Source organism: Octopus bimaculoides, chromosome 29, assembly GCF_046866305.1.
Source record: "Octopus bimaculoides isolate indiv1 chromosome 29, ASM4686630v1, whole genome shotgun sequence".
NCBI classification, from domain to species: Eukaryota; Metazoa; Mollusca; class Cephalopoda; order Octopoda; family Octopodidae; genus Octopus; species Octopus bimaculoides.
The window spans coordinates 18,538,694-18,560,041 of NC_142956.1; the positions used below are offsets into that span (position 1 = coordinate 18,538,694).

General features: G+C 34.1%; 2 protein-coding genes across 3 annotated transcripts; one reads left to right on the top strand and one right to left on the bottom strand.

Moving 5' to 3' along the window:
* Positions 1 to 531: 531 nt before the first annotated feature.
* LOC106867739 (uncharacterized) lies at positions 532 to 9,527 on the top strand. Of its 2 annotated transcripts, XM_014912699.3 has the most exons (9): positions 651 to 1,041; positions 3,057 to 3,105; positions 3,410 to 3,448; positions 4,069 to 4,317; positions 5,122 to 5,160; positions 5,705 to 5,953; positions 6,309 to 6,344; positions 7,744 to 7,992; positions 8,602 to 9,527. In XM_014912699.3, exons 2-9 carry the CDS (start codon positions 3,072 to 3,074, stop codon positions 8,784 to 8,786), a joined length of 1,080 nt encoding a protein of 359 aa, XP_014768185.2. In that variant the 5' UTR covers positions 651 to 1,041; positions 3,057 to 3,071; the 3' UTR covers positions 8,787 to 9,527. The 2 variants fall into 2 exon arrangements, with proteins under 2 accessions (XP_014768186.2, XP_014768185.2); XM_014912700.3 differs by lacking the exon at positions 3,057 to 3,105 and having other exon boundaries at positions 532 to 1,041.
* A 1,555-nt stretch (positions 9,528 to 11,082) lies between these two features.
* On the bottom strand, positions 11,083 to 19,903 carry LOC106867736 (uncharacterized). Its single transcript, XM_014912697.3, has 6 exons — positions 18,392 to 19,903; positions 16,847 to 17,176; positions 15,548 to 15,639; positions 14,854 to 15,008; positions 13,320 to 13,429; positions 11,083 to 12,519 (listed from the first exon to the last, which is right to left on the bottom strand). Exons 1-6 carry the CDS (start codon positions 18,402 to 18,404, stop codon positions 12,470 to 12,472), a joined length of 750 nt encoding a protein of 249 aa, XP_014768183.1. The 5' UTR covers positions 18,405 to 19,903; the 3' UTR covers positions 11,083 to 12,469.
* Positions 19,904 to 21,348: the final 1,445 nt, after the last annotated feature.

The window sequence follows — 21,348 nt, forward strand, 5'->3', positions numbered from 1 at the left end:
ATATATATATAGCCTTGTATACATACACGCTATTGTATTTTATTTTATTTTATTTTGAATGCAGCGTATGCTTTATTTTATTGATTTGATTTCAAAGCGTTAATTCGAATATAATTAATTATCTATAATATGTATTTGGAGCCCATTTTTCGATTTAAGGTTTTCTTCGATATTTTTTAATAGGGTGAATCTGTATTAAATTTATTTGGTCTGTGAATTACACATCATTGACCGTTAATTGAAACGACCAATCCATGGCCCTTATTTGAAACAACCAATCAGACGAATCCATGTGTTTTAAATTTTACATTACTTTCGATTGCATCGTTATCCTTCCTCCATTTCTAACAAAACTGTCCGATGAACGGGAACGTGAAACTCAGAGTAACGGTTTTTTTGTTATATTTCTGCTGCTTTTAAATAAAGTATATATATATATATATATATATATATATATATATATATATATATATATATATATATAATGCAACAAAAATTCATTAGGTTATAGCAGTACGTACGTTTCGTACAAACTTCATTTATTTATGTAGTAAGAACACTACATAAGATGTGCAATGAAAATGTACTCCTCAGCTGCATAATAGAAGTTCATTTTAGAAAGTCATTTTGTAAATGTGTGCAAATACAAGAGTAGGAGATGAAGAAAATACCATCTTGACTGGGCTGTTAATCATCAGTCTAGTGAATCAAACATGAATTTAATTTCAATATATTCTAATTGGAGGGGTAAGATAGCAGTAATTTCAATTTAGAGGAAGGTAGATTAAGTAGTAAGAGACAGCAGGTTAGGGGTTAATCAAGCAAGAGAAAAAACTTCCATTTCTTTGTAAATTATAAGTGTCATTGTATTCAATCTCACATCCTCCTACTATCTTTCCCCCTCTTTCATTTTCTTTGTAAATGATTAGAAATTCAAATGAAATAGTGAGTCACTATATTTAGGATATAGTAAATCTAGAGAATGTTTTATTCGAAGCAGAAACTTGTCGTGTTAGGAACCCGAGCTAAAGAAAGTAACAGGTAAGGACAATTCAATATACCTTCACATGTGGGCACCTTCCCAACTCCCCCTCCTTTCGCGAGCGCGCATTTATTATTTTTATATTCGTTCAGAGCAAGTAGTTTTACACCTATTACACTATTTTCCTTTTATTTTTGTGCTCGGGTCAAACGCTTTAGTTTAACCATTTTGTGAAAATAAATCATCACATCATTGCGACATCAAATCTATGAGATAATGTGTGATTAATTCAAAACCATGTGAATAAATAAGTATTACATTTGACTGAGTAATCTGAATGCTAAAGGGTTAATACTTTTGCCATGGAACTTAAATGGTAAAATGTGAAATAGAGACTACCAAATTAAATTAGACATCTTATTACACTTAGCCTAACAACTTTTAATTTAATGAGATTTATGTTTACTGAGTCATGATTTCATCAGACACTACGTGTAGCCACTCCCATCTACCCGTATACAATGTGGTGTCACCACAACGTACGAGGAGTTTTAGGCGGGCAATTTAAACTGGTTGTGTGCATACGTACATATATATGTATACATTCAGATATGTAAATATATCGTATGTTGTATATATATATATATTTGTATTTATGTGCTTTTCTGAGTGTATTCCACTGATGAAGGCAGAGCATTTCTTATGCAGAGCCAGAAATCCGGGATCTGGAATTATCCAGCAGTTTTTTGCTTGTTCATTTTGTCTCTCTCCTGGTGCTATATGAACATTTATAGTGGTTTTAGAGTCAAGTTTTGACTGCTATTTTCAGCGTGGTGGTGTCTCTTAGATACCCTAAATTATAATTATAATAATTATTACCTTTCATGGTTTTTATTCCCATGCTGGCCACCTGATAAAATCGATATTTAAATATCGATCTTATCCTCATTTATATAAATTGATATATTCATTTCGTCTGACCATATCGCACGAGGAGTTTTTAGGCGGGCAATTTAAACTGGTCGTGTGCATCCATGCAATCGGAACCTTTCCCCACTTGATTAGTTTTTTTTTTTAATACGGAATCCCACGTTTTAGGCTATGGAGATTCCGATTCTGGAAACAGATTTTCAAAAATCTCAAATTCAAAATTTCGATTTCCCTTCCCCTTCCCATTTCTTCATTTGTCACTTTTTCCGGAATTTTTTTTTTTTTTTTTGCGAAATGCGTAAAAAAAATACGGAGATTGATTCTGAAAAAAGATTGTTTGCAAAATTTCAGCCCCCCCCCCCAGCAGGCTATTTACATGCTAGAAATAACAGCCAAATCCCACAAAACTGCGATAACATAAAGCAAAAAATGTGTAATCAATCTACTCACCTTTGTACTGGTTTTAGCTTTAGGGTTTTAGGGTTAGGAATCGGGTTTTAGAGTTAGGGTTATGAGTATTTTTGCCAAATTTGGTGAAAATCTGTTCAATACACTGCCACAAATTTTTCACCAAATTTGGCAAAAATACTCATAACCCTAAACCTAAACCTAAAATCCTAAAGCTAAAACCAGTACAAACGCACGAACGATGTTATAAATAACAGTACCGCCGATAGTTGTTGTTGACAAACAACAGCAGTAATTTTATTCAAGGGAAAAGATCCTATTACACCGCTAGAACGTGTTGTTTACAATCCACAGCAGTAATTGTTTTCACCTCAATAGACGTCAGTGATTGGTTGAAATTACCGAAATATGACAACTTTTAACATGAAATAACTTGGAATATGAACATTTTTCTCTGTTCTATAAGACAAAATGTACAAGTATACGAAGTTTGAAAGTGTTTCAGTAGAAAACACACTAAATAAAAAATGGTGTCCGCCAAATCAGAAAGATCCCGTTTTTGTCCCTCTAAAGATCTTTTCTGCTTGGCTGCCAAGATTTCAAAAATTAAAGTTTATCAAAAATTTTTAAATTTGGTAAACCAATGTAAATATTAAGATCCATAAATATTGTAAGTTTCTCATATTAGTCATGCTCTGACAATTAGCTTTCATTTTTGGGGGAAATTATTTTTCAGATCATCGATGTTGAAATGTTGTTCATCATTGTGCTTGCATTGTGTCTTTGTAAGTTTTCTTTTTCTTTTTCTTTTTCTTTTTTTTGTTTCGGGTTATTCTCGCACATCCTTAGTGGTGGATATCTGTCCGCTAGAGATAGCAGTAGTTCGTTCTAGCTCGCAAAACATAGAAAAATAAATGACAACTAGTCACTGTTACTTCGTTAACATTTAGTTTTTGTAAAAATAATCATTTCAGGTATAATTTACATTAATTTCGTGAATAATTGTTATTTAATTATTGTGATATAAATAGTAAATGATCCTGTTGTAAAATCTGAAAATCAAAAGCTTTCCTTTTTCATCTTTTACAGGTTTGACGGGAACACAACATTATAAAATTATCCAAAGTGGTAAATGGATTAACAAACCTTTTCTTCCTTTTAAACTAGATATTACCTTTTCAATTCTCTTTATTAATTCTTTCTCTTAACTCATAGTTTTTAGTCACTGCTTTTTTTAAAAAATGTTTTATTTCAACCAGGCAGTTCACTAGCGCAACTCAATCACTGATAGTGGCTGTGCTTTAGATAAAGCTACGGATTTGAATCTGCCCAGAGTTATCTCTCTTTGGTGTTTCCCATTGAGGAAAGCTAATGAGCTAGAAACATGCATGGGGGAATTTGCTGGGGCAGTGGATTTCAACTGGGGTTGATATGGCTGTTGCAGGTTCATATAGTATTTTGTTACTAAAGTTTATGTACAATTAATTGGTTAAAATTTTACAGTTCACAAAATATTGTAACAGTGTTTTTTGTTATACAATTCCTAATGTTTAATTATGAAAATATAATGGAATTTTTTAAACATGTATTTTAAGCCTGAACCTCTAAGTTATAGGGATGTAAACACACCAATACTGGCCAGCCTGAAGCTATAGTGGAACACACATCCCCAATTTTCCACACAGTGGGACTGAACTCAAAACCATTTGGTTGAGGTGCATACTTCTTACCTGATTTCTTTATTTCAGAAAATGTTGTCCTCAATAAAAGCACCACTCTTCGGATTGTGGTGCCAAATATGCGAAGACCGGTTGCTTGGAGTTGTGGTAACTATAGATATGAATGTGACACAACATGCATTAACAGCCCTGATTTTAAAGTGACTCAGAGTGAAAACTCATCTACTGTTTGGATCCGAAAAGTTACTAAGGATTCTTTGTCTTGGACATTTTACGACTTAAACTTCAACAGTGGGAAAATTGATTTAAATATAAACGGTAATTGATTTATAATAATAATGATGATGATGATGATGATAATTTCTTTTATTTACTATCTCGGTGTAGGACGAAGGGGACAGTACAATGACAGACTTTAAGTGTGTGGGTTACATATAATGAAATGATAAAAAATAATTGAAAGTATGCATTGGTATACAATAAACAAAGAAGGGAAGTATACATAGTATAGAACAGTCGGAGAAAAAAAGATAAGAGTGATGTGATCCTCCTGATACAAGAGGGCCTTTAAGGATAACTGAAGAACCCCACTGAACACCAAGGGCAAGTGCCCACTCCGATTCTTATTCTCCAACTCAAAGGTCTACACTTAAAGTAGTATCATCCTCTCTTTCTATTTTTGTAACTTTCACCCATCTTTCAATTAATAATAATGGTTTCAAATTTTGGCACAATGCCAGCAATTTCTGGGGAGGGTGGTAAGTTGATTACATCGATCCCAGTGCTCGACCAGTACTTATTTCATTGACCCCGCAAAAGGGTTTAAGGCAAAGTTGGCGTCAGCAGAAATTGAACCCAGAACGTAAACATAGCTGAAATGCAGCTAAGCATTCATTATCTTGTTTCAACATTTTGGTGATTGTTTATGTTTGAACTGACATTGTTGGGTAGGTGTGAGAGGCTGAACCTGGTCACATATGTTCAATGCCTTCATTCAAACTGTCACTGTATATAAGGTGTAATAATATCTACAAGTGTTAATTATTGTAACAAAAATAGTAATCAACCCCCTTATCTAATCTAAAATCTGAAAATCAATATTTTTGTTTTCATCTTTTACAGGTTTAAGAAAATCAGAAACTTATGAAATTTCTCAAAATGGTAAATAGATTAACAAAACTTTTCTCCTTTTAAACTAGACACTACATTTTCAATTCTGTCTTCCATTTCTTTCTCTTAACTCATAGTTTTTAGTCACAGATTTGTATTTTAATTTCTTTAAGTGTTTATTCCGACCAGGCAGTTCACTAGCACAACTCAATCACTAATAGTGACTGCTTTTTTTAGATAAAGTTATGACTTTGAATATGCCCAGAATTCTCTCTCTTTTGTGTTTCCCATTGAGAAAGGCTAAAGAGCTAGAAACATACATTGGGGAATCTGCTGGAGTAATGAATTTTAACTGGGATCCTTGACCTGAAGAAAATTCTAACTGGGCCCCACCTGCGAGGTCATGCGCTGTTTATCACCACACAACACCACACACCGCACTACACACCACATCGCACCACACCACACGCAAAGTTGAAACATTAAGCATTATAACAATGATTATCTTTTACTTGTACCAGTCAATAGACTGCAACCATACTGAAGAATTTTCACTCAAATGAAGCAGACTTCTTACCTGATTTCTTTATTTCAGAATATGGTGTCCTCAGCGTAAGTGGCTATCTTCGCATTGAAATACCAAACATGAAAAGACCAGTCATTTGGAGATACCAGAATTATAAATATGAATGTGACCTGACATGCGCCAACAGCACTGAATACAGAGTGACACAAAGTAGGAATGTTTCGACTTTTTGGATCCGAAACGTAACTAACGAGCGTTTAGATTGGACATTTTGTGACGACAACCTCAACTATGGAAAATTTGATTTGAAGATGCACAGTAAGGAAATGACTTAATATTAATAATAATAATAATAATTATAATAATAATGATAATAATAATGATAATGATAATTAATAATGTCTAATATTTGTACTCTATTCACTGTACTCTTTCCATTCATTATAGTAAACATCACAAATCTTACCAATGGAGACCATCACCAATTTCTTTGAATTCTGTGAAAACAATCAACCATATGTTCAATGCTCTCATTTAAACTGCCCCTCTATATAATGTATAATTCTATTTAACAAGTCTTAATTATTTAATTATTGTAACATAAACTGCAATCAATCCTGTTGATCAAATTTAAAATCTGAAAATGAAAAATTTTTCTTTCCATCTTTTACAGGTTTGACAAAAGCAGAAACTTATATTACCCAAAATGGTAAATGAATAAATACACTTTTTTCTCCTTTTAAAGTAATCATTGTCTTTCCAATTCTGTCTTCTATTTCTTTTTTTCTAACTCGTACTTTTTAGTGCCATTTTAAAAAACTTTTTCTCTGGCTCAATTTCATTTTAAGAGCACCAACCATAAGCATCATTGTTTAATGGCCTCCTTTGATGCTGGAATGAATTGGATAATTAAACAGGACCCGACAGGCTGCAGGACTGTGTCAAGCACTTCAACATTTGCTTTGGCATGGTTTCTATCATTGGATACCCTTCCTAATGCCAACCAATTCTACAGAGTGTACAGGATGCATGTTTTCATTGCTCAAACACTCTTGAGGTCACCACGTAATTAGGGTTATGGCAGTCATAATAATTATGATTGTGGTTATGATGTTCATCATTATCATCTTCATCATCACTGTTATTTAACATCCATGTTCCATGCTGGCATGAGCTGGATGTTTTGACAGGATACAAGTCCGAGGACCATGTCAGGCTCCAGTGTCTGTTTTATTATGGTTTCTACATGTCAATGCCCTTCCTTACACCATCCAATCTAGAGTGCATACTACATGATATTTTCATGAATTTCTTTTCTAATTCTTTTCTAGATTCCACTCTGAGAATGAGACCATTAGCATATAGTAGTCCCCAAGGACAGCCAATCTTAAATTGCTCTGCTAGAGTTTGGGGGACAATGATGTATAGGAGGATGCTAAGAACCTGTGACTAAATTCGTTGCTGTACTTATGGCCAACTCTCACCTTACTGACAGAATCCATATACATGGTGTGTACAGCCATTACAAGCCAATTGTCAACTCCTAGCTTCCTTAGAGACCACCATGTCATGTCAAAGGCTTTCTCCTGCTCAACGAATGCTAAGTTCAATGGTTTATTTCTAGTTAAATACATCTGAAATTGTTTTACTAAGAAGATGGCAACAGTAGTCCTTCTTCTTGGCACAAAACCAAACTGCATCTCTAATTCTGTTTCTAATTAATCAAGCTTTGACTCTTTCTGTAAGTTTCTTGACCATATCCAGCAATTTGAAGGCATCTCCTTTACGCTTGTAACATCTGGTTACAATGCTGCTACAGTGGTGTCACATCAGTTGTTGGTGTGACACCTTTCTGTACAACTTGATTAACTTTATGGGTGACCAGGTTCTATCCTACTCTGTGTCATTTATAAAACATGTCCAGGCCCTTTGTTATTCATTAGACTGGGATATTAAGACAGGAAGAGTGTACAATTGTACACAAAGTAAACACTGCTCCCAAGTATGGAAAAATGGGTGTTAGATTGGCAATGATGACGAAAAAAAATCTCTGAAATTTTTTCATATTGGAAACAAATCAATAATATTGATTTATCTTTCTATTTCAGTACCTGTTATGCTAGGAGGAAATGTTACTATTCGTGTTGAAGCAAGCTTGATAGAAACACCCATTTCATGGACAAACGGGCGAAATAATCTCCAATGTATGATAATTTGTGACAAGAACAACAAATATGAAATTACTCACTTTGGTAACGTCTCAATTCTTTCGATCCGAAATGTAACAGAAGAAGATTTCACTTGGCGTTTTTGTGACTTCTATTTCTGCTCTGAAAATTATACTTTATTGAGGAAAGGTAAGGAAATTACTTCTGCTAATAATAACAATAATAATTCTTTCTAATTTTGGCACAAGGTCAGTAATTTCATGTGGAAGAGGTTCCTCAGTTACATCAACTTGAGTATATTTGGCCAGTACTTGGAATACAAGTTTACTAGAAGTTTTGATGGAAGGTTTTACTTTAGATCTCTTTCAAACAGGGAAATGTGTCATATAACCAGCTGGAAACGATGTTTCCTGGGGCTAAACAACAGTAACATTCATCCCATCCAGGACAGCCACATTATGTTGGCAAATAGTCTTTACTTTAAAGAACTGTTACTGAATATCACTCTTTGAGAGATTTAGAAATAATATTTCTATACGTTGCCTTTGTTTCAATAAATTTTGAAAATAATGAAGTATTTAATGAAATGACCTTCTCATTACTAAGCTAGTGTTTGGAAGACAAGTTTACTTGAAATTTGATGGAAGGTTTAGTTTAGATCTCTTTAAAACAGGGAATTTGTACAATAGAAACAAAGGCAGTTTTAAGTAGGATAGTATGAAAATGGTTAAACCTGGCAGATATTCTTATCTTTTATTAAAAACAAAAAGTATATATTTTATTGTTTATCTTTTGCAGATATGAAAACAAAGAACAATTTTGGAGCAAATGGATCAGAAATCAGAATCTTTGCCATAGCCATCTCTTCTATATTTGTCTTTGGAGTCATCCTTCTCACAATATTCTTTACCATATCCAAATACAGCTCTCGCAACATTTGTAAGAGATACAAAAGCCTCATTTTACAAGGCAGCATTAGTTAGTGATGTTTTTCATTTTTATACCTTTTTATAGACGTTTTTTTTATCAATTATCTCCATCATCATCACTGGATTAGAATCATCTGTTCCACAATTCTGCTCCATCTTACATCTTGTCTTCTAACATCTACTTTTACATGGAAAAGTAGATGTTATAATGTTGTTGATGATGATAATATCTTCCACTGAAATACTCTGTTTTCAATTAATTTTGGAGAAGAAGAATTTAGTAAAATATCTGTCTTTATGAAACTGGTATTTGGAATATAAATTAACATAAAATTTTGATGGAAAGTTTTAATTAAGAAACATGAAAAAAATTTTTTATTTAACTGTTTCTTATAAAAAATAAATTGTTCTTATGCATGGCAACTTTTGAATCACCCTGTACACACCAAATATATTGGAATTTGATGGGAGAAAATTTTCTGCAAAAACCATGTGATTTTTGTGATTATGTATGTGTGCTTTCTCACCAATTTTTATTTTCATGTGAAATTCCAAAATAATCACAATCTACACTCTCTGAAAGGTATTTGTTGAAATGTTCATTTTTCTCAAAGTTATGAGGAAACAATAAAATATACTGTCTATTTTTTAAAAGTATTCATGGGCCAGATCAAAATTGTATGTGCAATAATTTTTCTTTGTGTATGTGTGTATAAAATGTATGTAAATACACATTTATGCTTGAAGTATTCAAATATATTTTTTGATTTTTATAATAAAGACTCAACATGAATACATTTTGTGTTATATTTTGTTTATATTTAAAACATGCATTATTAAAATCAGATTATTTTATTTATTTTACAGGGAAAATATTTTTCTGAGAACAAATGGCGATTTGTAACATTGCTACTATGGGAAATAATTCTTTGCTTTACAAGCTTTCACTTTACGAGTGGCTTTCGGTAGTAAATTATCTCAAATATATCAAAGAATTATTGTACATAGCATTTGAATTTGAAATAAAGAAATATATTTTTGATTTGTACAATGAAGGCACAGTTAAAATGCATGAATGCATTTCGTGTTATATTTTGTTTATATTTAAAATGTTTGTGCATTATCTAAATCAGATTCCCATTAGGAACATTTTTTTTTGGTTTCAAAAACTTGCAGGCTCAAATCTCCGATGTCCAGTTTTTGAGGCACCTTCTAAACCAGTACTCTTCAACTGATATACTGCGGCACACTGGTGTGCCATGAGATGATGCTAGGTGTGCCACAGTGTAACCTGAATATAATTTTTTTCTCTATACTTTTAATTATATTTTTAGTTCAGGTGTGCCACCAAATTTTGCAAAGAATATAAAGGTACCATGAGTAAAAAAAAATTGCAGAGAACTGATCTGAGCATTTGGGAATTATCCTTTAGATTTTTCTTGTTCAGTGGGCAGAATCCTGCTTTAAGAACCCCATATAACCCCTGGTATCTTTCTTCATTTTTTGCAATTTTCAGAAAACTTTTGCAAATTTGTATTGTACAAATATGCAAAAAACAAAACAAACAAAAAAATTTGTGATTTAAGGGATACTTAGCTGTTATTTTTAGTGCATCTCACAACCACCTAATACTGTCCTCATCTGTCTGTCCATCTGATGAATTGGTATTCTTTAATATCTTTCTCCCCGCAGACACATTTAATAGTCCATTACCGGGATTTAAACTGAAAATTCGGACTCTCCATATTTTAAACCATTATTTCTTTAAAGATTTGAAAAACGTTTAAAAAATCTGTTTTAAATTTGGAAAAATAATTTTTTTTTTCCAATGCCGTGTAACTTCCCATGTGTAGAATGCAAATTTGCAAACATTTTCTGAAAACTCCAAAAAATAAAAAAAGCTACGAGGAGTATATATGGGGTACTTGAAACAGAATTCGGCTGTTCAGCGTACATGTGCAACTGTATCGGTTTGGTCGTGATGTGAATGAATGAGGATATTTGCGTAAATAAGGGCCAAGCACTGTAAGTGGAGGGAAGTTGTGGAAGGCGGAGACTCAGGAAGACATGGGAGGAAGTATTCAAGGTCGATCACAAAACGTTAATCCTTATGAAGGGGATGATAAAGAACCGATATACGTGTCACATTGCTTTACACAAGAAGACCAACCACCACAACAGAAGTGATTGCCTAAAACCAAGGTGCCACGTAAAAAGTTCTTTTAATTGTTGATTGGGTCAGTTGCGAAACAAGATTCCTTACACTGGGATCAGCCATCTGACAATAATTTTATATGTTGTCGTTGAAATAGAGAAGAAGCAAATGTTTTAGAAATATAACAGACGAGTCTTTTTCTCAGACAAAAATGTTTTATTTAACAATAATACAAAGAATAACCTGGTTACAGAGAAAAAAGTACAGAAGTAAAGAAATAACAAAGAATAACCATTCTTTAAATATTACATTCGGAAAGTAAATATGTGAACTTATCTTTGTGTACAACAGAATGTTCCTGAGCATATGACAGAAAAAGAGGTGAATGTTTGTGAAAGAGAGAAATATTTGTGCCATTTTAGCAAGTGGTCTACCTGACCATTTACACTTCAGCGTGTAGACTAATATTAACCATAATCCTAACCCTAAACCATTTTCCTAACTTTAAACCGAAGTCCTAACCCTAACCTTTAATCCAGATCTGGTCATTTCACAGCAGTTTAGACTACACCACTGTAAACCACACACTGATGTAGTGCCGATATATTTTCCATTACCAAGTTGAACATCGATTCGTGCTGGTGAAAAATAAACTGTGAAATAAGGAACCCAACAAGACATCAGCTTTTCGGAGGCGTAGCCAGTTTCTAAAGTTACAGGCATCGAGCACATACATAAAGGCACCGTGATGCATATCAAACAATTTTTAGCTCGTTTTTTCTTATATTACGCGAAATATTTCATTAGTTATGATATACTTAATTGTATTCTACATTCATTTATTTCGTGTTTCACTAACAACGTCATTATGTACGAAACTTACAACTGATATAGTTGATACGTGAAAAAGATGAAACTCCACTGGATCGTCCAGTGTCCAGAGGTTATGACGTCAGAGTTTGTTGTGGTTCTTCAGATGTCGGCGACCGTCAATACATCACAGGAAATTGAGTAGACAATAAAAAAATAGAAGAGACTGGTCAAATAAATAAATGATTCGAGAAAGTTCTTCCGAGGTTATCTGATTAATAAAAAGAAAGAGATATTCGACTTTTATCGCAGAAGTGAGCTAAGCAGTTAATAATAATGTTGAAAAGACACCAATTTTGAAAAATGTGCTTGTGGGTAGCGATCGATAACTTTATTCCTCTATTAACGACATCACTGCAGCTTTTACATTGTAAAACAAACTCAGGTGTACCCTTCAAGAATTTGAGAAACGTGTAAGAAAGTTTGTAGTGTGATTGGTTAAAAACACTACAAATATAACGGACAGGTCATGTGTTTAATTCTCACAGTGTTAGAAAATATTTTATCACACCCTTAGGCGTAGAAATAAGTACTTGTAATATATTCATGTAAATTTAAATGGTAATTCCATCCCAGTAAATTATTTTCTTGCTTGTATTACCATATACTATAATATTTCGATTCAGATCCAGTGTCGACGATCGTGTAAAATATGTATATATGTATGTATGTATTTATTTAAGAATATGCCGTTTCTGGAATAATATGTATTCTACTTTAATTGTACTGAGACGACCAGGGCTTCTAAACTCACTTTCGTTCCTGAAAAAAACGAAGGGAAAATTTGTTAATTAAGTTAACTTTGAATTTCACGATGATCATAGATATACGCATGCACACACACACACATACATATATATAAATTCTATGAATCTATCTATCTGTGTATATATGTATCTCTCCCCCCTCTCTCTATATACACACACACAAGGTGCGATGGGTAAATTGTCGCCAATTTATAGCCGGAACCTCGTGGAGCTTTAGGTGTTTTCGCTCAATAAACACTCACAACGCCCGGTCTGGGAATCGAAACCGCGATCCTACGACCGCGAGTCCGCTGCCCTAACCACTGGACCATTGCGCCTCCTTGAAATATTGAAATACGAGGTAATAGTACGAACCATCGACCTGTATTATTAGTTTTTTCTTATAACTGGCTTTGTTTTGGCTCTTTTACTCTTTTACTTGTTTCAGTCTTTTGACTGTGGCCATGCTGGAGCACCGCCTTTAGTCGAGCAGATCGACCCCAGGACTTATTCTTTGGAAGCCTAGTACTTATTCTATCGGTCTCTTTTGCCGAACCGCTAAGTTACGGGGACGTAAACACACCAGCATCGGTTGTCAAGCGATGGTGGGGGGACAAACACAGACATACAAACACATACACACATATATATATACATATATACAACAGGCTTCTTTCAGTTTCCGTCTACCAAATCCACTCACAAGGCATTGGTCGGCCCGAGAACATTTATATATATCAAACAATGATTCATGTAAACTACGCGCACATTTGCATCATTTGCATTCAGATGAAGAGGATATATTTTAATCACTACCTTTGATGTTTAGAAAAATATCGAATTCTTCATTATTTCCAGGTTTTCTTCTAGCTTCGAAGAATCCTTGTTGAGCTGAAGCTCCCCACTCGATTCTGAAATGCGGGTCCCTGAAACCAATATATTACAATTGACAAATTTAATAAAAAAATAATTAAAAGAAAAAAATTTCACGATTGTATTTACGACAATCATTTCTGTTTAATTAAATCGATGAGTTTATCATTTCATTTCTGAAATTAGTGCTTCATACCCAGGTTGTTGTTATTCATTGATATAGAAGGTGATAATGACATGTAATTTGGGTTAATGAGATCTTGTTACTTTAGCTTCAGTTCGGCTATGACCAAGGAGATTTGTGATTAAAAGCCATTCCAACCATAACAATCCGGTCGTATTTCCTTCTAAAACAGAATGTATGTCGGACCAAAGCAACCAGAGATAATACAGTGTTATTTGAGTGGAAATAAACATAGGTTATTGAAAAAGGTTGCAAGACGCAACGAAAATTTTAGGAAAATAAAAATAAGAAATAAGTGGAAATTTTAACGGTGTGTGTGTGTGTTAAATTTCAAGGCACAATAAGAAAATGACTCTCCCCAGACACAACAGAATATGCTTCAACACACGAAATCACATAAAAAAAATCTTGCAAACCAAATCCAAAAACGAAACATAGATTGTTATAAAAAAACAAAACAGGATATTCTATCAACTCCCACTTATTCAATTATCGGAATCACGTATTTTTTAACGCATTGCCTGAGTGAAAGGATTTCTTCTGAGCATGAGGTAATAAACTGAAGAAGGAAAAGAGGGGAATGGCCCTTGTTTCAGCGGACAAGTGGACCATGAGTTGCCCTCGGAAGATTATCTTCTGTTGGAGAATTTTTCTCGGTTCTATTATGTTCTATGTTTACCTGTTTTTATTTTTTCTTCTATGTAGTCCCATGCAAAATCGTCTGTACCCTCGTCGATGTTTTTGTCAAAACTTATGGTTAATAAAGAAATAATAATAATAATAATAATAATAATAATAATAATAATAATAGTCATCGTCGTCGTCGTCATCGTCATCGTCATCGTCATCATCATCATCGTCGTCGTCATCATCATCCTCCACTGTGAAAGTGTCCAAATGAACTGTTCTTAAATAATTAAAGGTTATTAAATATAAATGCCACCTCAATGTAATATTAATGCTTTGTGGAGAATTGAAGGGAGCCATCAGGACCGGAAGCGACATCATGTCAAGAAGCGGGGATTTTGGACGGCTTCTTTCTTGGCCAAGACTATGAGGTGAAGACACGTGAGGAGCGGATGTCAGAGGGATTGTAGTTTCTGGCCAGATGTTCGGGTAGAGTACGTTTGTAGGTACGTCTAACACGATCTTCTGATCCCAGTGCATGATACCCTGTTTGATATTTATCTCTCACTAGATGGGAGTATTTCTTTTGTCGAGTCTACCTTATGGGATCTTTCAAAAGAACCATTATTATATAATTAAAGATGTTCAGGGAAATAATATATATACTTCTCTTTGAAAGTAAGGTTCCGTAGAACCTGATTCTGTTGATTTACAATGATTTTATCTTTCTGGAACCACGATGTAGAATCCGTCCCCGTTCCATTGAAAACTAATAAGTAATCATCTTCATTTACACGTGTTTTTCTCACTCGAAATTCCACCTGAAAATAGAAAGTTGACGCTGATCAGTAAAGAAACTAAGAGAGTGAGGAAGGATAGACTTGTATAAAGAGAAAGGAGACTAGGATATGATTATAGGGAGGGAGTAGGTGGGCGAGAAGGAGATTGGGAGAGAAATAGAGTAAGAGAGACCCAAAGCAAAAGAGAATAAGATTAGAGATGTCGCGAAAAAGGAAGAGAAAGAGAAGGAGTGAAAGTGAGAGGACGGAATGTAAAATAGAGATTGAAGAATTGCTAGATTAAGACAGAGAGGGGAAAAGAATTTGGATTTAGGAGCAAAACACAGGGAAATTATAAAACAGAGCATCGGACAAATAACTAATAAGTTTTGGTTTCGGAGTCTTTGCTAAAGATTCGTTGCATCTTCGTAATGCAGAGTACGAAAAGCATTAATGACACCATTGCAATATTGACAGAAAAAAAAGGTAAAAAGCTAAATACGCACAAAAGATATCGGATTGACAAATATGTAGATTGTTTATTAAATGAGAATCATTTTAAAGTTTCAAAAATTCATTACCTTTTTAATAGGAAGTTTGTCCCAATATAAATACACAGGACTTCTTTTAAATGACTTTACGGTCATCTCAAACACTTTCTGCCAGCTTGTACCTGTATCAGCAACAAATAGTAATCAATAATTTAGATGTAAAGATACAGACAGGATGTTAACCGTTAAACGGTAGGAAAGGATTGCATAAACGTGTTTGACAAATGGGCGAAAAACGAAAAAATATCTCTTTTATATAAGGATAATTTTTATACTTGTGGAGGCGCAATGGCCCAATGGTTAGGGCAGCGGACTCGCGGTATTAGGATCGCGGTTTCGATTCCCAGACCGGGCGTTGTGAGTGTTTATTGAGCGAAAACACCTAAAGCTCCACGAGTCTCCAGTAGGGGATGGTGGCGAACCCTGCTGTACTCTTTCACCACAACTTCCTCTCACTCTTTCTTCCTGTTTCTGTTGTACCTGTAATACAAAGGGTCAGCCTTGTCACACACTGAATATCCCCGAGAACTACGTGTCTGTGGAGTGCTCAGCCACTTGCACGTTGATTTCACGAGCAGGCTGTTCCGTTGATCGGATCAACTGGGACTCTCGATGTCGTAAGCAACGGAGTGCCAACAACAAATTTTTATACTTATTTTCACTTTAAAAAGGTACAAATAATATTATGATTATTGTTAGTCACTCGTATGATAACATTTACAATCTCCGTTTAAAGTGCAGTTTCATTTGCATCCGGTATGAGCATAAATTCATTTGAGACACCTGTATTGCTGTAATCAAGCGAATGTACAAATTGAGAAAAGTCGATGCACTTTATCGATCTAGAGCTAGTTGAAGCTTGACTTTCTTCTGTTCTATCTAGAACATCATCTATTTCATCTCACGAAGAAGAAATTTGGGAAAAATCCTCTTCATTGCGGCACCAAAACTACGAAATTCTTCACGCTTTCTTCTATCATTGAAGCTAAGATAAATATATTTTGCTTAAAAGTAATTTAGATCTAATCTTAATTGGAGGCATTACTTACTCTCCTATAACGTCGCTACAAATTTTAATGTAAATTTTTTTCTACAGGACTAAATCTCAATTTTTTAATGCCAAAATGTAGCTAGGGACAAATCATCTTCAAAAATGTTAACGGTCTTCCATTTGGTTACGAACTGAATTAGCGAGAAGCTCTGAAAATGCTGCGTGTGAGTAAATTGCGGCCTTGAGAATATTATTAAACTGCTACCGTAAATGATATGACATAGGGTTAATAATTATAAAAATTTGAAAAGCACGCAGGAAAATTGTGATTTACTTACTGTTTCCAGAGATTAAAATATACGATAAGCAGTTGCAATCAGAATCTTTAATTTCTTCGTCATAAAATGATTGATGCATATAACATAGGTTTTTACAGTAAGTAAAATATTCGCATTCATTCTGTAAAATACACTGAAGCGCACAGTCTTCGGCAGATGTCGTGTTTCCAGTTATTTTATTCGGATCAGTTAAGCATTTTGATGCAGTGACTTCTCTGAAGAGGACTTCTATACACGCTGATTCTCCAGTTCTCGCGGTCACGAAAAATACAAGAACTAAAACCGGCAGCGATATGAGAAGCAAATGATATTGGATTGGTGTTTTCATCTCTGAAAAATGAAAAATATGAAGGGAGGAAATATTTCCGAGAGGAAGAGAGGAGGGGGTTAGATGAAATGGGGAGGAGAGTTGAGCCCATGTGATAATTTTCTTACAATTTTTTTCTCTGATCAGAGAAAGGGAATGACTCCAATATAAATGACAATATCAGAAGCAACAATATCTAAACGGATGTTTCTATCGATCCGACACTCCACCACTTTCGATTTTTTTTCTATATTTACAATGTCTTATGATCGTTCTTTTGATTCCGTTTAATTATTTTAATCCAAACCCTTCTCTACAATTCTTTCTTCATTCATTAACTTAATACTTTTTTCGTACAGGGCGGCGAGCTGGCAGAATCGTTAGCACGTCGGGCGAAATGCCTAGCGGTATTTCGTCTGCCGTTACGTTCTGAGTTCAAATTCCACCGAGGTCAACTTTGCCTTTCATCCTTTCGGGGTCGATTAAATATGTACCAGTTACGCACTGGAGTCGATGTAATCGACTTAATCCCTCTGTCTACCCCAGTGGGCAATAAAGAAATAAATACGTTTCTCGTATGTTTCTACGCATTCAAGGAAGTTATTCCAAAATCATTAGTTTCATAATACAAAATGTTGAGAAGGTTAATCCTGATTTGGTTGTTTGATAACTATTTTTATTAAATTAAATACCCAAAGAATTGTTATTCAACAGCTCCATAATTATAACCGTAAGGATTATTATTCTATTTGTATATGAATTCATTTACTTTGAATCTATCTATCCAAATTAAATCCTAAATCCCAGCGGGATTCGAAATCAGAACCTAAAGTTTATTGTAATTTTGCTAAATACGAAAGAGAAAGTCGAATAGAGATTAAATACTGGCATTTTAACGTCAGTAGATTCACTGGTTCCATTTACTGTCCTCTGTCTAATAACGATTTATGTTATAGACATAAAGAACATAGGAGACAGGTAAACGAACGGCATACTCCGCCACGGTGGATTCGAAATACGAACGTAAAGGTACGTGACTGAATACTAAAGATATTGTATTAGCCGACCCACGATTTCAACAAATCCACCCCTTCCTTTCTACCCTCTTTGGAAATGAGAAATGATAAATCCAATTTAATGAAAGCACAAATCAGCTACAATACTTTATAATATAGAATTATGAAAACAATTTTAGTTATTACCTCTCTTTTCATTCTTAATATCATTAATTCACTTACCTTTAAGATTCATGACTGTTACAGAGTTGTTAAATAAACTTCACTTTTAGTTGAAAATCGACAAACCAGACGTGTTTCACTGGAAACAATACCTTCTGCCTCTTAATGTCACTTTTTTTTTCTAGTTTCGATAAGCAGGTTTTCTTTTATTTATTTTTATTCTCTTCGTTCTGACAGTTTAAAAATAAATTTTGAATACTTCACAGTTGATCTTTTTTTTTTGCATTTGCTTCCAAAAGATGATAAGTTCTTAGAACAATATTTCCAGTTTTTTTCCACCCTTATAAAGATAGAAGCTCAACTAAAACGTTCTTCTCTCTCTAACTCAAGAACTTGTCGCCAGTTTATTTCACACTCTTAAATTCGTGGTCTTCTATTGTCGTTTCTTTTTTTCCAAATTACTTTGCTTTCAAGATCATAAGTAAATTGTCTGTTTCACCCTCAGCTTCGCTAGTTTTCCGACCAATGACTGCCTCTAACCATCGATCTTGGAAAATACGTCTCTTGAAAAACAAGTCACCCGTTATTATACGCTTGGTGAACAAATCAACTGTAACTTCGCAATATAATCGATAGCTTTCGATTTGTTCATGCTTTGCATTTTGCACTCGATATATTATGATCAATGCTGTTAGATGAGGTGTTATCGGCGAAGGCTTGTCTATGTTTGTATGTTGGTGTCAAGTAGACATTTATAATGCCACCCGAGAAAGATATGGACAATAGCAAACAAAAACTTCACGGTTTATACGAAATTGGCCTTCGATCGTTAAAGGTGCTAATAATATATTAAGGTTGATCGATTTACGTTGATCTACCCAACAAACTTTAAACGTGTTACAAGTAAAAAAAAAAAAAGAAGAAAACTTTGAAGAAGAAGAACAAATAACGTTTTTGAAATGACGGACAAAGAAGAGACGATTTGTGGGTAGAGTCAGCTGATTCAAAGAAGTGTATGTCATTTTAACGGAAGACATCTTGAAATTTTGGTATCCTAAATTGCTGTCGTTTAGTCACAAATTTGATTGAGTCTCGAGTAGCCTTTTTATCAATAATTGTAGCCATTATCATGTCTTTATCATGTCGTTTTTGTTTTGTTACAAAAAACGCATTAACCAAATATGTTTTTGTAAATCAATGAAAGATGATATAATAGATATTTGGTTGTAATTACTAATACATTAAGCAACTGCTCAGAGATTAGGGATCTAGTTCAAAACGGGGGCACCAGTATTTTCTTAACGAAACACTTTGAAACTTGGGACACTGGTAGAATGTGTCATATAAAACATCTTTTTCTCTCAGTCTTTTTAACAAAAAAACGTACATCGCAAGTTATTCCATGTTAAAGTTGTCGTATTTCTGTAATTTCAACCAATGACTGACGTCTATTCAGCCGAATACATTAAGTGCTGGGCGGTGATAAAATTATTATTTCCTTGTCAAAAAATGGCTGAAGCATATTGGCAGTAGGGTTAGGCAGTAGCTAATAAACCTTTCATACAGTTCAGGCAGATGTTAACGAAATTATAAATGGAGATTAAATACGCTTTACACCGCTTAAACTGCCAAAGGAGTAACTGTAAACAGGTGAATACTTGTCAGTGATTGGTTGAAATTATCGAAATAAGACAATTTTTTACATGAAATAACTCCGAATACAAAAAATTTTTTCTGTTCTATAACACAAAATAGATAAGTATACGAAGTTTGAAAGTCTTTCGGTACCAAAAACACTACATAAAACATAAATGAAAACTGGTACCCCCGTTTGGAACTAGATCCAGTGGATGGTTACTTTTCAATACATTTAGCTGCGGATTAACATAATTAATGTAGCATCTAGAAGCGACTTTTCTTCAATTGAAACTACACCTATAATTAGGAGACAAACCATTACGTTAATGACAATTACTTAACAAAACAGGCAAGGGAGAAAACACCGAAATACTTAATTTCAAGGTGCCACGCGCTTGGGAAGCAAGCTTATATACATACATTCAGAAAGAGAAGGGGTTTAGCTTGCTAGATGGATGGATGGATGGATTAGTAGACAGACAGACAGACAGATAGATAGATCGGTATGTAGGAAGGTAGGTAAACAGATAGATAGATAGAGATACGGGGGAATTTATACGCAACAAAATTCGGGAAACCGGCATTATGAGCCTATGATTCACACACACGTGTATGTGTGTGTGTTAATATGTACTTCTGCATATACAATCATTAAAGGTTCATTGATCAAGCGTGATACATTTGACCCACGCGTAACGTAAATATTAAGAATGGCAAAAAAAAAAAGGCTGATTGATTTAAGAGAAGTAACAAGTTCAAGCAAGAAATATCCGATTGTTCTTTTAAATGTTTGAGGCATAAATTGGTTAAATAATTTCGAGGGAATAAAATGGAAATATTTGCTTCAAATTTTGGCACAAGGCCACCAATTTCGGGGAGGGTTTAAGTTGATTACATCGAACCTCAGTGTTCAGTTGGCATTTATGTTATCGACTCCGAAAGGATAAAACGCAAAGTCAACAATGGCGGAATTTGAACTGAGAACGTGATGGCGGAGGCAATGCCGCTTAGCATTTTGCCCGGAGCGGTAACGATTCTGCCAGCTCGACTCCTTGTAAACTAGAAAGATTGATAACTCCCAGATGCTGATTTTTATAAAACAAACTAGAGGATAATCAATATTGATTGATTTATTAAAAGCATATTTTTATCTTCTCAAAAGCTATCGTGTTATGACTATTTTACACGTTTAAGTAGCCATATTTTTCATCAATATAAACAAACGGGCGTATACTTACATATTCATATATATATATATATATATATATATATATATATATATATATATATATATATATATATATATATATATATATACTTAAGTATGTATGTGTATATATATATATTGATAAAAAGTGTAGGTGGCATACGAGTGGGTA

Bases quoted from the DNA above. Each gene is read 5' to 3' on its own strand.
- LOC106867736 (XM_014912697.3), bottom strand. The intron at 15,640-16,846 runs GTAAGTAAATCA...TTGCTGATACAG, and splicing joins TATTTTAATCTCTGGAAACA to GTACAAGCTGGCAGAAAGTG. The intron at 13,430-14,853 runs GTATATATATTA...TATTGGTTTCAG, and splicing joins AACCTTACTTTCAAAGAGAA to GGACCCGCATTTCAGAATCG.
- LOC106867739 (XM_014912699.3), top strand. From the start codon at position 3,072: ATGTTGTTCATCATTGTGCTTGCATTGTGTCTTT. The intron at 4,318-5,121 runs GTAATTGATTTA...CATCTTTTACAG, and splicing joins AATTGATTTAAATATAAACG to GTTTAAGAAAATCAGAAACT. The intron at 6,345-7,743 runs GTAAATGAATAA...TTTCTATTTCAG, and splicing joins AACTTATATTACCCAAAATG to TACCTGTTATGCTAGGAGGA.